General features: G+C 40.0%; 2 protein-coding genes across 5 annotated transcripts in view; both read left to right on the top strand.

Moving 5' to 3' along the window:
• Positions 1 to 7883, top strand: part of PAK2 (p21 (RAC1) activated kinase 2) — a 47444-nt gene extending 39561 nt beyond the window's left edge. For all 4 annotated transcript variants that reach the window (XM_070753180.1, XM_070753182.1, XM_070753181.1 and 1 more), the window contains exons 13-15: positions 649 to 845; positions 2855 to 2992; positions 4537 to 7883. In XM_070753180.1, coding sequence (XP_070609281.1) covers positions 649 to 845; positions 2855 to 2992; positions 4537 to 4623 — 422 coding nt within the window. In that variant the 3' untranslated portion in view covers positions 4624 to 7883. The remainder of the gene's footprint in view (positions 1 to 648; positions 846 to 2854; positions 2993 to 4536) is intronic.
• A 2435-nt stretch (positions 7884 to 10318) lies between these two features.
• On the top strand, positions 10319 to 18857 carry LOC139168608 (aquaporin-12-like). Its single transcript, XM_070754233.1, has 4 exons — positions 10319 to 10925; positions 15371 to 15487; positions 18040 to 18196; positions 18779 to 18857. Exons 1-4 carry the CDS (start codon positions 10319 to 10321, stop codon positions 18855 to 18857), a joined length of 960 nt encoding a protein of 319 aa, XP_070610334.1.
• Positions 18858 to 19204: the final 347 nt, after the last annotated feature.

Here is a 19204-nt window from a genome sequence, read left to right as displayed (position 1 = left end):
GCTCTGTGGCTCTTTTGAAAAGCTACCAGCTGGGCGGCGGGGCTTCTCAGCGTCCTCCTGAACCCGAATGCTAACCCTGAACTTTTGCCGAACCTCCGGGTTCGGCGTTCGGGAGAATGCCGAGAAGGCCCCTGGCTGTTTCAAAAGGCGACAGCCGGGCAGTGGGGCTTCTCGGCGGCCTCCCGAACACCGAACCCGGAAGTTCGGCAAAAGTTTGGATTTGGCGTTTGGGTTTGGGAGGACGACGAAAAGCCCCCCAGCTGTTTCAAAAGGTGACAGCCAGGCGGCGGGGCTTCTCGGCGGCCACCCGAACCCAAAGTTTTGCCAAACTTCCAGGTTCGGCATTGGGAGAACGCTGAGAAGCGCCCGGCTGTTTCAAAAGGTAAAAGCTGGGCGGCGGCATATTTTTTTTCTTGCACGCATTAATTCATTTTACATTGTTTCCTATGGAAAACAATGCTTCGTCTTAAAAACGTTTCGCCTTACGAACCTCCTCCGGGAACCAATTAAGTTCGTAAGACGAGGTATTACTGTATCTCTTTCTTCAGGACAATTGGAGTGATCAAGATGTCAAAGATGATTTCAGTGATACATTTAAGTCATGTTTGCTCTCCTCCCCCCCCCCCCCGCCTTCTTTTTCCTCTGCAGCTGACTTTGGGTTTTGTGCTCAGATAACTCCAGAGCAAAGCAAACGCAGTACAATGGTTGGAACACCATATTGGATGGCTCCTGAAGTGGTCACACGGAAAGCTTATGGCCCTAAGGTGGATATCTGGTCTCTAGGTATTATGGCTATTGAAATGGTTGAAGGTGAACCTCCCTATCTCAATGAAAACCCTTTGAGGGTAAGTACTATAACAAATCTATACCATAATGCAGCAAAAATAAACATTTCTTTAAAAAGCTGTATGATCTTTTGTCAGGAGAAAGTTTGCCTATTAAAACTTTAGTACTAAAAAACATTTAGTATTATAGTCTTAACACAAACTAAATAAATTTCAGCCACTCTCCAAAAACACATTCTATTTTATAGCACATATCAGTCAAATTATATGAACTTTGCTAAAATATATATATTTTTAAAAACTGAAAAACTTGCAGAATATGGGTGTAGAACTATTATTTTCTGATGCCTCTCACTATCCTTTAAGAGAGTGTTCTTTCATGAATGGGATTGATTGATGCAGAAAATTAAGTGTAATTACCCATTCATTTCTTGTTTTCTGTTTCCTGATTAAGTTGATTGTGGAGATGGGTTGACAATTTTTAGAGAAAGTTATAGATTGCTTGTTATTATGTCATGCTATCAAAGATTACTGATGAGGACAGAGCTAATACTATAGCTTACATCCCTACATTTCCATTACACACAAAGTGGTTGCAGCAGGTAACTCTCAAATAAAAATAAATATCACAACATATCATAGGCTCAGACTAATCTATTTAAAAGAACCAAGGGGAGCCAATTGAACTAGAAAAATGGGAAAAATTATGGATTAACAATTGGCAGATGACAAGATTAACCGCATTCAAGGAAAACCAATTAAAAATGTTCTACAGGTGGCACCTATCGCCAGAAAGACTTGCAAAAATGTTCCCAAAAACCTATCCAATATGTTGGAAGTGTAAAAAAGAAAGAGGCACGTTCTACCACCAATGGTGGACATGCACACAGGCAAAAAAAAATTGGAATAAAATAACAAATTGGTTAAAAGAAATAGCAAATGAAGAAATCGAACCCCCCCCCCCCCCAGAATTATATCTATTGGGTATTTTTAATAAAAAAATAGAAAGATAGATACCTAGTTATACATATACTAACAGCTGCCAGAATAGTATATGCCCAACAGTGGAAAACAGATAAAATACCGGAAGAAAACAAAATAATTAAAAAAATACTAGACTGTGCGGAGATGGACAGGCTATCCAAAAGATTAAATGAAAAAGAAGAATCAGATTACTATAAAACATGGGCAAAATTTTATGATTGGCTAAAAGAAATAAACAAATAAAAATTCATGCAAAGCAACACGTCAAATAAAAGAATTCAAAAATTAATATTATGTAAAAGAAGTGTAATTCTCTGATCAAATATCCAAAAAAAATAGTGGGGAAACTTTCATTTCCCAAATGTTGTATATATATGTTTTTATGTATGTTTTTTTCCTTTGTCTTGTATGTCACATTTGTTAAAAAAAAAAAAAAGAACCAAGGGGAATATACTCTGGACGTGTAAAAGAATGTAATGAGTGAATGAATGAAAGAGTTGTGGTATTCCAGGGTACTGGGTAACCTCCAAATAGGCCCACTAAGAAACCAATGGTGACGAAGAAAAGAAACAGCGGAATTCATCACAAGCCTCAATTGTACACAACAGAGTGGTATTTATTATTGTAGATTTTTTCAATAGCATATATACAATGTGAGACACATTGTGAGCGAAATAAAAAGTAAAACGTTTCTCATTGAAATAATGATGATCACCAGGATGGGTATCTGTCACTCTTGTTTTAATTTTTCCTTTTTTGATATTTCTATTCAGCTTTTAAGAAAACCAGGATTTTCTGAAATACACTAAACACGGGAAATACACCATAGAACAGGGGCCTCCAGCCTTGGCCACTCAAGACTTGTGGACCAACTTCCAAAATTCCCCAGCCAGCATAGTATAGGTGGCTGAGGTATTCTGGGGATTGAAGTCCACAAGTCTTAAAGTGGCCATGGTTGGAGACTGCTGCATAGAAGACTACCACCAAGACTGAACAATATTCATATCTCTTCAAATTGTATGTGAACAAAAAGTATTTATCAGCTTTTGATTTATTAATGCTGAAGGGTTTTTTTTTCTTTACAGGCATTATATTTAATAGCAACTAATGGCACCCCGGAGCTGCAGAGCCCAGAGAAACTGACTTCAATATTCCGTGACTTTTTAAATAGTTGTTTGGAAATGGATGTAGAGAAAAGAGGGTCAGCCAAAGAACTACTACAGGTAAAGAAACTGAAGTGTTGTAAATAAAGAATAATGTTAAATACAAATAAAATACAGTGGTACCTCATGATACGAACCCCTCGTCTTACGAACAACCCGAGATATGAACCCGGGGTTCAGAAAATTTTTGCCTCTTCTTACGAACTTTTTTCTTCTTACGAACCCGCCGCCGCCGCTGAGAAGCCCCGCCGCCCAGCTGTCGCTTTTTGAAACAGCCGGGGGGCTTCCCAGCGTCCTCCTGAACTTGAACGCCAAACCCGAACTTCCGGGTTCGGTGTTCGGGAGGCCTCCGAGAAGCCCCCCCGGCTGTTTTAAAAGGTGACAGCCGGGCGGCGGGGCTTCCCAGCGGCCTCCCGAATGCCGAACCTGGAAGTTCGGCAAAAGTTCGGGTTCAGGAGGCCGCTGGGAAGCCCCGCCGCCCGGCTGTCACCTTTTAAAACAGCCGGGGGGGGGGGGGGGGGCTTCCCAGCAGCCTCCCGAATGCCGAACCCGGAAGTTCGGCAAAAGTTCGGGTTCGGGAGGCCGTTGGGAAGCCCCGCCGCCCGGCTGTCACCTTTTAAAACAGCCGGGGGGGCTTCTCGGCGGCCTCCCGAACGCCGAACCCGGAAGTTCGGGTTTGGCGTTTGAGTTCAGGAGGAACTTTTCGTCGTACGAACCTCCCCCTGGAACCAATTAGGTTCGTAAGACGAGGTATTACTGTACATTTCAATAAGGAGAAGATCTGAGAAATTTTCCAGTGTGATATATTGGGAACAATTGCTGCCTTTTAAAAATTCTTGGGTAGCTAGATAGAATCTTTCTATTCCTCTTGTGTGCATCAATATGTACTCTTCTGGAAAGAGAGGAGCTGTCTGTGCCTCTACAATGCCATATAGTAAACCAGTGGAAAACAGTCAATTACCCTTTCTCATCTCTTGGCATACTGCAGAATCCCCACCATTCTGACTTAAGTATGTAAGATTTTGTAATTGTGTCAGGGTGCTCCATACCTCCACTTGTTCCTTTTTCATTTCAGCTTAAACTGAAATTAAAAGTCTGTCTAACATACAGATGGCAGGGTTCACATTGCTAATACAGGAAAATTGTCATGAAGGGGGGAAAGGAAGACAACTACACTATTGTATATAGAAGTGTGTCTTCAGCAGTTACTTCAGTGGAATTCCTTAAGCAGGAAGAATTTGAAGGTTTTGTTCCCTTCAAGAAAAATATTGTTAGTGCCATTTAACAAAGTTTAACAAAGTTTTGAAATTAAGAGCCATGATTTACTTGACTTAATTTCATCTTATCTCTATTCATAGCATAGTAAGGGAGTTATAATCATAATTATTTACATATTCTGATAAATGGTGGAAGAACATTCTTCCTTCATTGTAATAGTCATCTGTGGAGTTATTTCTGTGACTTTAATGTTTTGAGTACTGAAACTTCCCAAAGGTACTGTGTTTGTGTATAATTTCATTTCTGGATTGTTTTCAAGGTGTTTGTTTTGAAATGATATTTTAAAATACCTATCCATTAAAATTTCCTGTTTTTCTTTCCATTAGCATCCTTTCTTGAAAGTGGCAAAGCCTTTGTCAAGTTTGACACCATTGATTCTAGCTGCCAAAGAGGCCATGAAGAGTAATCGCTAGCAATTTAAAAAGCGGTCTTCCATCATTCCTGGTTTTGTTTGTTTGTCTGCTTTGTTTTTTGTTGAAATCTTCCTATAATATACACGTTGTTGCTCTTGTTAGAGATGTTGAAAATATGCAGAAGGGAAAAAATTCACCTCAGCTCTAAGATACAAGAGAAGAAAAAGGGTGATAATTGTGAACTTTTCTGCAAGTCTTGAAGAAGTTGTAAACTAAATCACTGGCCTTTTTACCACTTCTGTAAACAACTCAATATTTTGCTATGCCAATGAGTTGTTTCTCAGTGACTTTGCTGTACAAATCCCCATCTGTGCTCTGATTTGAACATTTGCAATACTTGAACAATCGATTCAAGCTTTTAGAGGGAGGTATTACTGTAATCTGCTGACCTTTTTTCACCGGAGGTTTCCTTTGCTAGGCAGTAATTCAAAGCATGGGAACATTTGAGTTACTTAAGACAGATAGAAATGTGAAAGTTCCTCCTTTTCCTTTTAATATGCCGTTAGGTATAACCCTTCTTATGTTAACCATCTAGATACCGGGGGACTGTAATAATTCAATAACAGTTTTGAAACAATGAACAGAAGACAGAGTGGAATGAAGACAGCTCAGCACAACTGGATGTAGAAATTTGTGCATGGACTTTGTAAAATAAGGGAAAGATGCCTCTGAATGTTGGAGGACAAATGCCTGTTGGATAATGGGAAAAGTATTTTCTTTTCAGTAATGAAACCATCCTTTGAGTTTGAGGAGAAAAACCCACTCCTATGAATAGTCTTCCATTTGTTCCTTGCCCGTAAAGGCTGATTGCTAACCTTTTAAAGGGATGTCTTGGAAAATGTGTTGTTTTATAGCTAAGTGCTTTATCTATGTTCTGACTTGGGCTGTGGGCTACATGCTGGTGCCTTCTGATTTTTAAAATTACCTTCCTTTGTATTAAATACATTTTGTATATGTTGTACATTTTTTCTCCAAAACAAATTTGAAATTGTCAGGACTAAGTACTAGAGGTTTCTTTCTTTATACATATATATATTCATACTGTTTCTACTAAGACTCAGAAGGATTTGCAAAAGATCCAAGATTTTTATATGATTCAGATGACTAAAGCCTCAGAACACCAGAAGTGCTATTTTATATAGATCGAAATGGGAGAGGGAATAATTTAGGTTCAAAATTATTGCAATTGTCTTGAGAATGACTAGGAAACTTTATCTTAGTATTCTTTCTCTTGAAAAACTTTACTATTTAGGAGAAAAACAAGATAAAGTGCCTCTCATGATAAAAGAAACTGATTAGCTTAATAAAGTAAGCCAATATCTTACATTAAAGGGAGCAAGATTTTCACATTGCTCAAATTTAAAATCACTGTATTTTTTTGTGACTTTGATAGAACATTTCTGAATGATAATGTGCCAAATAATAATGTAAGATATTTAATTTGGTGCTCCAGCTTTCTTGCATTCCTAGATAGAATTTTTGGGAGAGCTTCTTAAAGTCCTAATTTAGAGGCTGCCTCTTGTAGCTTTTCTCATGTTCAGTGCTAAACCCTTTTTCTATTTGTGAACAATATTCATATAAGGAGATCATGATGAAGGTATTGCGAAATGGCTGCTAGCCATATTCTAGGTTTTGATCCACAGTAGTACAAAGGGCTCTAATTCTTTTTCACCTTGAAACTTTTTTGCTTTCTGATTGTTACCAGCAATGCCTTATTAATTCAACTAAATCAATGCCACATTTGTACATCCATATCTTGTCAGAAGTATTACTCTGAAAATTGTGTAACAAACCAGTCTATTTATTTCAGAATATTTTGAATGTGCTTTGGTTTGGTCCAAGCAGGTGTGATGTCCTAGTCTGAGATGTATTTTTAAGTCCAGTTCCTTCTTTTAAAAATGGTTTTCAATGTTAATACAGAAGTTAAAATAATTTTGATCTTATATTGATAAATTTTTTAAGACATTAAAAATTACAGTTAATTTAATCTTTTATTGCGTCTTTGTCTGTTGCTGGCAATGGAATATGTAGAAATGAAAGCTTCTGTGGATATGTATGTTTTAGTGGTTTTTTAATAGTATGAAAAAGTAGTTCTCTTATGAATACTTAAAATTCTTAACATTTATTGTCACCTTAATAAAATGGATTATAGTAGATAATGTTGATGTTTTCCAAGTCGCTCAAAGTTTCTTACAATTGAATTAACACAGGAGTTGAAATACATTGTACACTTATCACTTTTCTTGAAAGGTATCCAAGGACTCAAAATTGTGTTTATTTTATATTTTTGGAATGTAATGTTCATTACATTATATAATTAATTTTTCTGCCCGTTTTTCATTAAAAAAGATAGAAATGAATTGATGGGAACATTTCATTAGATAAACAAAACAACAATGTTTTGTTTGTAATTTGTATACTTTTGATTGAATATACGTTACTTGTTTCAGACTCGGAAGTAGAAATCTACATTAATCAGATTTTCAGAAATAAAATGAATAAATATTGGCTGCTTCATTCAGTCTTGAGGTACATATTTCTGAAACATAATTAGTTTTGGTCTACTTAAAACATTGAGCCAGATTAAAATTTAAAACTGTCCATTTTAAAGCACACAATACCTGCAATTTCCTAAATCAAAATATTGTTTTGTGGAGATTGCTGAAGAAAGGGGAGATTTTAATTGGATAACTTTATGTATAATTAAAACTGGGGTAACAAAAGTTCATGAATGTATGAGTTCATAAACAGAACTCATCACTTCCATCAAATAATTGAATCGGCACTTGGATCTTAGGCAAGATTGCCATGTATGTTTGATGGTATGATACTGTAATGAGAAAACATTTCATTAAAGCAAGCTTATTTGGTATGATGAGCTCTTATTATCCTCCCTCCCCCTTAGCATGTTTGAGTTGGCTTGGAGTCATTCATCACTTGAAATTACATTCAGTTAACTTAAGTGGTCATCATATGCATACTCTGGAATAGTTTGGAGTCAATTCACTTTTCTGTTGGAGTTGGAATCAATTAGGTGTTGAAGAATTTGTTTTTGTAGCTGGAATTAATGGTTTCTTTATTTGTTCCTTTCTTTTGTCAGAGGAAAATGGAAATAATGCAAGCTTTTAATTTTTTTAATTGTCTTCAAATTTTGTATAATTTAATCTCATTCTGTTATTTAATGTTACCACAATATTAACTACTGTATTGTTTATGTTTAATGATTCTTTCAGGGCTAGAAATAAACATTTTTAAAATGATTGACAAATCTTTATTTTTACCCAACACCTTGATTAAATAATACATCAATCAGAGAACATTTGTGTTTACTTGTGTATGGTTTTGGTGATTCGGTGGAGCGTATTTGCAATGTAATTATCATTTCTCATCAAAGCTTCCATGACAGCAAACCAGCTGAAACATATTGGTGCTAATGATTAGGGTTTTTCCCCTGGACAGTTCTTTGCTTAATTCTTCTAGAAAAAGAGCTATATATTAGAAGAGTGAAAAATACAAATGAATTTGTTGATCATAAATATGAACTACCGTAATAACCGACAGCAGTAATTGAATGTTAATTCAGTATTTTTCTACACCAGTGAACTATTACTGCCTATTACTTTAATCTTTTAGATGATTCTGGACCTGCTTATGCCTTGCCTTTTGAAAGAACTGCCAGTGGGACATCTTAGATTTACTACACTTAGGGTTTTTTTGTAATAAAACCAATTATGTTACAAATCTGGTTGGGACCAGTATTAATGTCATTAATTGTACCCTAATACCTACACCTTGAGAAGCTCAGTAACTTAGACAGGAAGGCATTTAAAGCGTAAAAAATATAGATACAAAACAAAAAGACACTGGATAGTTTTTCACCTGTATTATGTGAAATTGACATTACTTCCCAAACTGCTTATTAACTTAAGGCCGTAGAATTACAGGTTACAATGGTTTCTTTAGTGACAGAAGTTACAAAGTACTGAAAAAAATGACTTATGACCATTTTTTCACACATTTGTTGTAGCATCTCCATGGTCAGGGGACCAAAGTCAAGACACTTGGCAACTGACTCATTTATGATGGTTGCAATGCCTTGAAAACCCACAATATATCATTTATGTGAAGAAAGATAAGACTATGTTCAATGATGTTCTGAAGCAAGTTCAAATATTCTAGAGAAGTCAAGGCAGTGACAAGCAAAGAATATGTAAACTACCCAGAGTCTTCTTAGGGAGATGGGTGGCATGGAACTCTTAACAATACATAAAATCAATATGGAATTTCCCCTCCATCATAGCAATGAGGCTTTAAACTAGCATCCATGGATAGCTTTTCTCTATGTGTGATCTGAACCCCTGCTAAAGCTCCCATTGTGCAATCAATTGCGCAATCAAGCAAACACATCAGAAGTCTCCATGGTCTTCAAGTTAATAAAAATAAGAAAGGACATTTTTAATGGAACGGAAAAACGCTTGATAAAGTTGGGGGGAAAATGTGGAAGGAAACACTTGAAATGTCTTGATTGGAACAAAAATAACCATGGGTATCAATGGTTAATTATTAACTGAAGATTGAACACTTTTCCAGACAACGGTTTAGAGCAGTGATGGCGAAACATTTTTACCTCAGGTGCCAAAAGAGCGTGGGCGTGTGCTATCGCGCATGTCCAAGTGCCCACACTCATAATTCAATGCCTGGGGATGGAGAAAACAGCTACACCCACCCACCGGAGGCTCTCTGGAGGCTGGAAATAGCCTGTTTCCCAACTTCTGGAGGGCCCAGTAGGCTTGTGTTTCACCCTTCCAAAGGCTTCCCTGTAACTGGGAGAGGGTAAAAACAACCTCTCCCATCCCCCTAAAGGCTCTCTGGAAGCAAAAAACAGCTTCCCAGAGCCTCTATGCAAGCCAAAAATCAGCTGGCCGGCACACACATGCACATTGGAGCTGAGCTAGGGCAATGGCTTGCGAGCCATCAGATATGGCTCCACGTGTCACCTGTGGCACCTGTGCCATAGGTTCGCCATCACTGGTCTAGAGTAGTGTTTCCCAACCTTGACAACTTGAAGATATTTGGACTTCAACTCCCAGAATTCCCCAGCCAACGAATGCTGGCTGGGGAATTCTGGGAGTTGAAGTCCAGATATCTCCAAGTTGCCAAGGTTGGGAAACACTAGTCTAGAGGGCTGCTGTGAAGCAACATTGACCTGAAGGCAATTGACAACAGTAGGAAAACCATTTCTCTCTAGACAGTTATTGAAAGATAATTAATTTGAATTCAAGAATTTCAACTGCTTTGCCTGTGAAGTCACCTGCTGGTTTCACTAGATTCTGAACCAATTCCAAGCTGCAGTTTATTAATATTTTTTCTTAGAGGAAAAGGCTTAGACAGGGTTTCTAGGGATGGAAAAAGGCTTAAGTGGAGTTTACTGGAAAAGAAGGCGAAATTCTGGTTAGAGCAGTTGCGAAGTGATAAGAGAGCAACATTCTATCTGAGCCATTTTCTTCATGGTGTTAAATGCGTTCGTTTTCCCAGACATTTATTTGATCCTATTAATCTGGTACCTATCAAACTATGCCACGTTTGCTTAAATATGCTTTTAAGGGAAGGCTATTAGTTTTTCCTCCCCTCTTTCATGCAGTGGAGATTTTTTTTTTGAACTAGAACATACTACCTCTCCGTTCTATTTCTCACAATGTCTGGACTGAATGTCTCAATCATTTTTTTCTTCTCGGTGGTAACTCTTTGTGAATTTGCTAGGCGATTCTTCAAGAGAATTTTTCCATCTAAGGTGTATTTTTGTCTGACTGGTGAATTAGCCAGTTCCTTCCAGATATGTGCTTGCTACCTTGAATTGAAGATGCTAAGGGAGCTCGGCCCGTGGGGTGGTGGCTTTGGCCCAGATGTGAGCCTAACCCTCTTATTTGTAATCTTCTTAGCTCATGGTGCCTCTTTTGATGGAACTGTTGCCAACCCTGTAGCCTCACTTCGGGAATTTCTAGCTTTGGATTGTTCTTTTGCAGGCAGCATTGTTAAAATTTTCGCTCAGTTTCTAGGAATGGAAGCAGCTTGTTCTTTTACCAAGAAGTATTGGGCTAAGGAATTTACTCACTTCCATATGATCCAGAACTTAATTGCCCAGGATTGCAGCTCATCTCTCAATACCTCTATCTCCCAGGGCATTTTTGTAGAAGCCATGGGTTCCTTTCTTTTCCAGTTAATTATTCTCAAGCTTCACACCTGTTCTGCAATGTACAGAGTTCCTATTGTGGCGCTTAGTATCACTGCCTTGACCTATACAGGTAAGGATTTCTATCCAATCTTGCCTTCATGTACATTGAGAAACTAGAACAACTGTTTAATACTTGCAGTGTTTCTACACACCTATGGCATGCACTTAAGTATGTTTCAATACTTATATTCTATTTACAACAACATGATTATTATAACCTGCCTTTTGTACTTGATGAAAGTGATAAAAATGGAAACAAATATTCACTAGAAATTAGAATTTTGTTTTACTATTTTATTTATTTATTGGATTTGTATGCCACCCCTCTCCATAGACTCGGGGCGGCTAACAACAGTAATAAAAAACATCATGTAAATCCAATACTAAAAACAACTAAAAAACCCTTATTGTAAAACTAAACATCCATACAAACAAACAAACATACCATGCATAAATTATAAAGGCTTAGGGGGAAAGAATATCTCAGTTCCCCCATGCCTGACGGCAGAGGTGGGTTTTAAGGAGCTTACGAAAGGCAAGGAGGGTGGGGGCAATTGTAATCTCCGGGGGGAGTTGATTCCAGAGGGCCAGGGCCGCCACAGAGAAGGCTTTTCCTCTGGGCCCCGCCAAGCGACATTGTTTTCTTGACGGGACCCGGAGAAGGCCCACTCTGTGGGACCTAACCGGTCACTGGGATTCATGCGGCAGAAGGCGGTCTCGTAGATACCCTGGTCCGGTGCCATGAAGGGCTTTATAGGTGATGACCAACACTTTGAATTGTGACCGGAAACTGATCGGCAACCAATGCAGACTGCGGAGTGTTGGTGTTACATGGGCATTTTTGGGAAAGCCCATGATAGCTCTCGCAGCTGCATTCTGCACGATCTGAAGTTTCTGAACACTTTTCAATGGTAGCCCCATGTAGAGAGCATTACAGTAGTTGAGCCTCAAGGTGATGAGGGCATGAGTGACTGTGAGCAGTGACTCTCGGTCCAAATAGGGCCGCAACTGGTGCACCAGGCGAACCTGGGCAAACGCCCCCCTCGCCACAGCTGAAAGATGTTTCTCCTTTACTATAATGACCTTAGTGAAAAAAGTATATTCTTCCAAATTATCCTCTTATTGAAAAGGTATTGCTGCTTTAGGCCTTCTATCCTTATGGAAAAACAAAACACAGAAGCCAGAATAGTGATCCAGTTCAGTTAAAAACAGATAGTAAGAGTCTTATAGGATCAAAGCATTAAATAATTACTTTTTTGTTCAGTTTATCGATTTTCAATATATTTGACATTGTTACCGAAGAGCAGCAAAAATTGAATCATCTCCTGGCTGCTAAAAGCTGCCAGCTGTGACAATTCTGCTTTCAAGTTTAGTACAGTGGTCCCTCGACTTGCGCGTTCTCGATTAGCGCGAAACGCTGCAACGCGGTTTTTCAAAAAATATTATTTAAAAAAATAAAATATTAAAAAATAAATTTTTTTAAATAAAATATTAAAAAATAAATTTTTTTTTATTCTGTTCCCTGAATGGAGACCGCCGGCCGCTCAATCGGGCCGGCAGGGAACAGAATGGAGCCTTCCGCGGCGGGGCTGGTAAGGGGGGGAGCCGAGGGGGGAGCCGAGCCCAGCCCCGTGGCATTCGCTTTCCTCCCGCCGGCAGCCGACTGATCGTGGGCTCCTTCGCAACCTCGGAGAGCTTCCTGGTTTTCGTGAGCTTTCATGCCCCGGAAGCTCTCCGAGGTTGCGAAGGAGCCCACAATCAGTCTCGGCTGCGGGTGGGAGGAAGGCGAATCCCCCGTGGGCTCCGTTACATCTTCCGCTGCCAGCCAGGCCAGGGAGTCCTGCCCTTTCATCCCCGCCGACCACAGGGGCGAGGGGTGGGGATGAAGGGGCAGGACTTCCCGGGCGGAAGGCGTGCTCGGCTCTGCCGCTCCAGCCGCTTTCGGCCGAGCCTCCCTAGCCAAGCGACTGCCTTCCGTCGCAGCGGGGAACATCGGCGCAGGAGGCAGGAGAGGACCGGGCGACCGGAGAAGCAGCGCTGCCGCCGCCACGCCTGGCTCGACTTCCCTGGCTGCTTGGCCGGGGAGGCTCGGCCGAAAGCGGCTGGAGCGGCAGAGCCGAGCATGCCTTCCGCCCGGGAAGTCCTGCCCCTTCATCCCCACCCCTCGCCCCTGTGGCCGGCTCATCCAGGGGGGCGTGTGTGGACTGGCAAGCGGCAAGCGGGAAGACCAAGGGAAGGTTCCTTCAGCCGCCCAACACCTGATCCGCTCCGCAGCGCGGCAGCAGCGAGGAGCCGAAGATGGGGTTTCCCCTTTGCCTTTACCCCATCTTCGGCTCCTCGCTGCTTCCGCGCTGCGGAGCAGATCAGCTGTTGGGCGGCTGAAGGAATCTTCCCTTGGTCTTCCCCGCCGCCCACACGCAAACTCCACCATCTGCGCATGTGCGGCCATGAAAAAAATGGCGCACATGCGCAGATGGTAGTTTTACTTCCGCATCCAATATAACGCAGAAATCGGTTAGCGCGGGAGGTCTTGGAACGTAACCCCCGCGCTAACCGAGAGATCACTGTATAACTTTTTTGTCATCTAGTTTTTCTATTTGCATTGCTGTAGTCCATATCTGCCTTAAAAGGTTAAATTCTTTGGTAACTAGAACTGAATATTCTGCATTTATTCAATTCTATATTACATTTTTTTGATTAAATTTTCAGATCAGACTTCTCATCCCTCTATTATAATTATCCATCTCTTCTTGGATCTTTTGCCACTGATTCTCAGAGCTACCTTGTCCTTCCATTTAGACTCTCTTGTTTGGTTGTTTTTGGTCCAACTTTCCCCAAAATGATGCCCTCCAGTGACGATGGTTACTGCCTCTCCTGAAGTAAATTCTGGGAACTGAAGCTTTAGCATTTCTATAAGGCAGCAGATTGACAAGGATGATCTAAATATTCATGGCACTAAACATATTGCAAATTGAATAAATAATAAGATTTAAGATTTAATTGCATTTGTATGCCGCCCCTCTCCGAGGACTCGGGGCGGCTCACAGCATATAAAGAAAACAGTAATAAGCAATCCAATTAATAATACATTAAAAATGTATTAATAATGATCAGCAATTGCAAGGTATGGATGAATCAGCAATATGGAAGTAAACATCTACTTCCATATTGCTGATTTTCAAAAGCAGAGCTGTGATTTCATAGGCTAGAACACTAGAGTACAATAGGATGTTTAACTAGGGTCAAACACCTTCACACACACAATCGGCAGTGGAGGATGGTACAGACAGTATACTGACACAATGTACTCAATACACTGAGATAAAAAACAATAGCATAATCTTAAATTCTTGATTACGATCTTAGGCGACCGGTGTAGGGACCTAGACTGGTATGGGCAGGTATGTTTCCAATCTCTATTAATGGATGATGGAATCTTTTTAGACATACACCATGATTTGGGAATATACTTCTTAAGCAAAGATGTTATATGATAGCTGGAATAATTAAGAAATGTCTGTAACTGTCTTAAATGAAAGATGAGCCTTATCTAGTGCCAATTTGGCTGGATTATTAGTAGATGAGATTCTTGTGTACAGGTAGCATGTAATAAACATATAGTGCTCCTCTTTCTGGATACTTGCACCTGACACCAAGTGGCTCATGTCTCTTATAATTATATATTGCCCCTGGAAAATGATTGTTGCTGTAAATTTTTGCATGTGTGCAATATGGCATTTTTATGACTGAACAAGATGGAAGTGAGTCTTAATTGTTTAACATATAACACATTATTGAATTAAGAAAACAAGACAGGTGAGATAGTTCTTAGAGGATTATTTTATTTCACATAACATTTGAATTATATTTGTTTTTAAGGTTGGCTGCTTTGCTAAATATAGATTAAAAGGTTGGTTTCCAGCTACTGAAAATATTTTGTTAAACTTCTAATTCAATTTTAATGTATACAGTCATAAGCATTTGTTTCTAACCACTTTCCTGGTAGATATGCGAAATAAGATGGCATTTGTGCTAATCAACTGAGTATTGGGATGTTGCTCTTGAGGGGAGTGTATGTGAGTATCCATTGTATTGTTGAATTTTTGCCAGGTGGTGGTTCAGACTTAGAAGTAAAATGGGAATCCCAAATAAGAGCAGAGGCGTTAAAATCTCTCACACCTAGGTAGTGCTTCTCAACCTTGGCAATTTTAAGATGTGTGGACTTCCATTGCTGGAATTTTTATGGGGTAATTCTGGAAGTTGAGTTGATATATTTTAAAGTTGTTGAGGTTGAAAAATGATTCTCTAGATTGACACACTGCTCCCAGATGCTGTTCCTTTCCAAAAAACACCCAAAAGAAAGAACTATTCGGTGGTTATAGCGGATTTCTCCTATCTTTTAACATTTGTTCCAATTTGAACTTATTGAATCTGATTAAATGTGGCACATGTTTCTGCATACACCAGACAAAGAAGAATAGATGGATTAAACTGTTTGCTTTTCTTCTGCTGCAGCTGCACCTGTCACAGGTGCCTTTTTTAACCCTGCCTTGGCCTCTGCTATGACCTTTTCCTGCTCAGGAAACAGTTTAATGGAGTATATTCAAGTTTATTGGCTGGCACCCGTATCAGGTGAGGCTCTTTTCAAAGACTTCAGGAGTTGCAACAGTTCTCGCAACTGAATATTTGAATTCATTTGAAGGAACTGTAATATTCAAATCAAATACAGTGGTACCTCGGTTCTCGAACGCCTTGGTTTTCGTACATTTGAGATACTGAACAAAATTTTTGGCAAAAATTTGCTTTGGTATCCAAACAAAAATTCGGATACCGCACAGCCACAGAAAATTTTGTTTATTATCCAAAATGGCTGATGTCTATGCCTCCTGCATATTACACCTCCTCTCTGCAACATGGGGTGGGGGCTGAGTCCAATGAGTCCCAGGGCGACTTGGCAAAGCAGCTGCCACAAGATCTGAATGGACGGGGTAAGACTGAATGGGAGTTGGAATCCGACACGCCCATTCTGGCCGCCCGCTTAACAGCCTCCCAGTCTCTTTAGTCTAACCGTTGCAAGCTGCAGGAAGGGTGGGGACGGCTGCAATACTGGCAGTTTCAGGGGGCTCCTTTCCTCAGTACTTTGTCTTGTTACCTGCAGGCAGCTGCACCAACTATCTCCTTCCCGGCGGCGATGGCAGCGACGGCGGCGGCTTCCCTTCCAGGAGCAGCAGCGCCGGGAACGTCACATGATGAAGGGAAGCCGCCGGAGCCATCTCAGCAGTTGCCGCCGCTCCAGAGGCTTCCCTTCATTACGTGACGTTCCCGGCGCTGCTGCTCCTCGAAGGGAAGCTGGCTCCGTCACCACCGGGAAGGAGAAAGTTGATGCAGCTGCCTACAGGTAACAAGATGAAGCACTGAGGAAAGGAACTCCCTGAAGCTGCCGGTATTGCAGTCACCCCCACCCTTCCTACAACTTGGAGCGGTAGAGCTCCTCAGATTTTTATCCCATAGGAAATAAAGAAAATAGATTTAATTGGTTCCCAGCGAGTCAACAGGGGCTGGGAACCAATTAAATCCATTTCTATTATTTCCTATGGGATAAATTAATTCGGTACTTGACCAAATCGGTTCTCGACCACACTTCTGGAACGAAGTGGTCGAGAACTGAGGTACCACTGTACAGGCCGAGTAGGAATTTTTGGCAGCCATACAGCAGTTTAAGTTATGGACATTTTTTCGCCTACTCCACTCTGGGTCAGGGGATGAGAGAATTTAGGGGGTGCTTAGCAATAGTTGCTCTCAGGAATGGGTTAATTGGCTCAAATTCCCTTGGTTACCAGGATGGCGGTATGAGGCGGAAAAAGGGGCTAATAGCAACTGTGTGATCTCCTTTGGAGCACCTTTTGGAAGGTCATGGGCTCCCCCTCACCAGAAGCTCTGGGCAGAATCCACCCAGAGTATTGGGGATGGGGTGCCCTTGGGGCTCACTCGCCGGAAGCCCACAAACTGGGTGAGCTGTCCCACACACCTTGGGCGTTGCAGATGGCAAGGGAAGGTCAAGTTCAAAGCCAAGGTCAAGGGCGACCTTCCCTTGCTCAGCAAGGAGCTTTCACCCTTAGTTGCCCAAGGATGTTTGGAATGGAAGTTCTGCCCCATTGGCTTCCTATGCAGGTCCAGATTTAAATAAATAAAGTGACCCAGCTCTGTGGTCCATGTGCTTATTCTGCATCCGATGCAATTGGGCACACACTCATTCACTCATAGATTGATCTATTCTGCCCATCTTTCCATTTCTCCATTTCCTAGTCACTGTCACATTATTTTTCATTGCTATGCAGAAACATGCTAATTAAATAGTAGTAATATTCTGTTTACATAATCTTTTTGAATACTGTTGCTTCTTAATTATTAAAATATTGTTAAAGGAAGACTTTCAAACATACAACCAAAGCAACACGTACAGATTTTTTTTTTTTAAAGTGGAAATGGCAGAACAAAAATCCATTTTTCCTTCCTGAGCTTTTGTAGGCTTGTTCTTCTTTTGCTCCAGTGTGAGAAAAATACTTGAAGCCTGGTCAACCATGCAGATTTTTTAAAAACCAGCTTTTTCTTTCCAATAAATCGGTTTCAGCAGAATTTGTGTTGGGGACTGTATTAGTTTGCATAAGTAAAAAAATATGCCTTCCCTGGTTAGAACCTGCTGAATAGTTTTATATTTCTCCCAAGGCTGACTTAAAACACATTACTGTCTGTGGAAAAAATACTCTCCTTTCCACTCTGTGTGTAGAAACAAACTGAGCTGGCCCCTGAACCTTATTTCAGCAATGACGCTAGGATAGTATCTTTCATTGTGTGAGCAGCAGACTAGGTTAAGTTATCTTCTGGTTCATCATTCAGCATGTCACTTTTCTAAAGATAACCTGTGCCAGTGTTTCCCAACGTTGGCCACTTGAAGATATTTGGACTTCAACTCTCAGAATTCCCCAGCCAGCGAATGCTGCTGGGGAATTCTGGGAGTTGAAGTCCAGATATCTTCAAGTGGCCAAGGTTGGGAAACACTGACCTATGCCATCTACTGGTCATGAGTCCTACTCCTTGTTGCCTCAAAAGAAAGAAATATACTTTTTTGACATAAATCTCAGTAAATAGATAAAAAAATCCTGTTCTTGTTTTCCCCCCTACAGGAATGCTGTTAGCCCTCTTTGTATATCAAGGGAATATTCCACGCTTCTTTCAGACAAACCTGCTTTATAGTCAAAAGAAAAAATACAGAATATTTAAAGGGAAAGTAACGTCAAACTCTGTTGTTGAAGAAAGGCAGACAAAAACAGAGAAGAAGAAAATAGTTATGGATTGATTAACTAAACAGAGCAAAAAGGATTTGCACTGCTGGATGAGAGGCTACTTTTCTGCGTAAATGGAAAATAAGGCTAAGAGCAGTTCACATGGTATTATGATGTTGCCCAAACTGGGACCTTCACATTTGTCAAATTTGTCAAATTTCTCATAATTTCTAGCCAGCATGAAAGGTATACTATAGTATGACTTCTAATTGTGGCAGTTCTAGCCCAAGATATTAACCAGCAGAAAGTTGATGAAGCATGTACTATTAGATGCATGAAATAATAGTCTTTCATCAATTGTTACAAAGGCATGCATTCATTAGGTAAAATGACTTTAATGTTATATGTTCAGGCCATCTTCTGAGGAAAATAGCTATTCCTAGATAGAGGGAATGTTCATCAAACTATGGTATGCTTTTGAATAGATAAATATCTTTATGGTATGGCATAGGGTATGGTTGAATAGTAAATAGTGAAATTTGAACAAATGTATTAATAAATATTTGATGTGGAATTGCATTTGTGATTTCCTATGAAAAATGTTACATGAGATAAAATGTAATATGGCCTTCTTTTCAGGCTCTTCTTCAAATTTAATTAATATAAGCAGCAATCTGGGTTTCTTTAATGCAGTCATACCTATCGGATGCTCACAATAATGTGGCTATCATTTCTGATTTCCTGTAATGTGCCTTTCTGATATGCACATTATAAGCATAAAGGATACAATTGTACTATATTCTCCAAGGTCCCCTTTTGGTGATGTATGAAATATCCTCAGTCAAATGTTAATACTTGGGAGCAAATAATACAGTGATAAAAGATAACCTGGAGCTGAGAAATAGAGCAATAAAATGGTATTCCTTTCAAAGAATCCTTTCCTAATGCTTATTGTTTAATTTCAACTACACCTTGGTATAGGTTTTGAATGGGAAATGATAAACAACATAAACATAAAACATTGCTAAGCAGAAGAGAACAAAAGGACCAGCCTGCAGTTTTTAAT

Source organism: Erythrolamprus reginae, chromosome 5, assembly GCF_031021105.1.
Source record: "Erythrolamprus reginae isolate rEryReg1 chromosome 5, rEryReg1.hap1, whole genome shotgun sequence".
NCBI classification, from domain to species: Eukaryota; Metazoa; Chordata; class Lepidosauria; order Squamata; family Dipsadidae; genus Erythrolamprus; species Erythrolamprus reginae.
The sequence above is the reverse complement of the archived record's forward strand: the minus strand, read 5'-3'. Positions and strand labels throughout refer to the sequence as shown.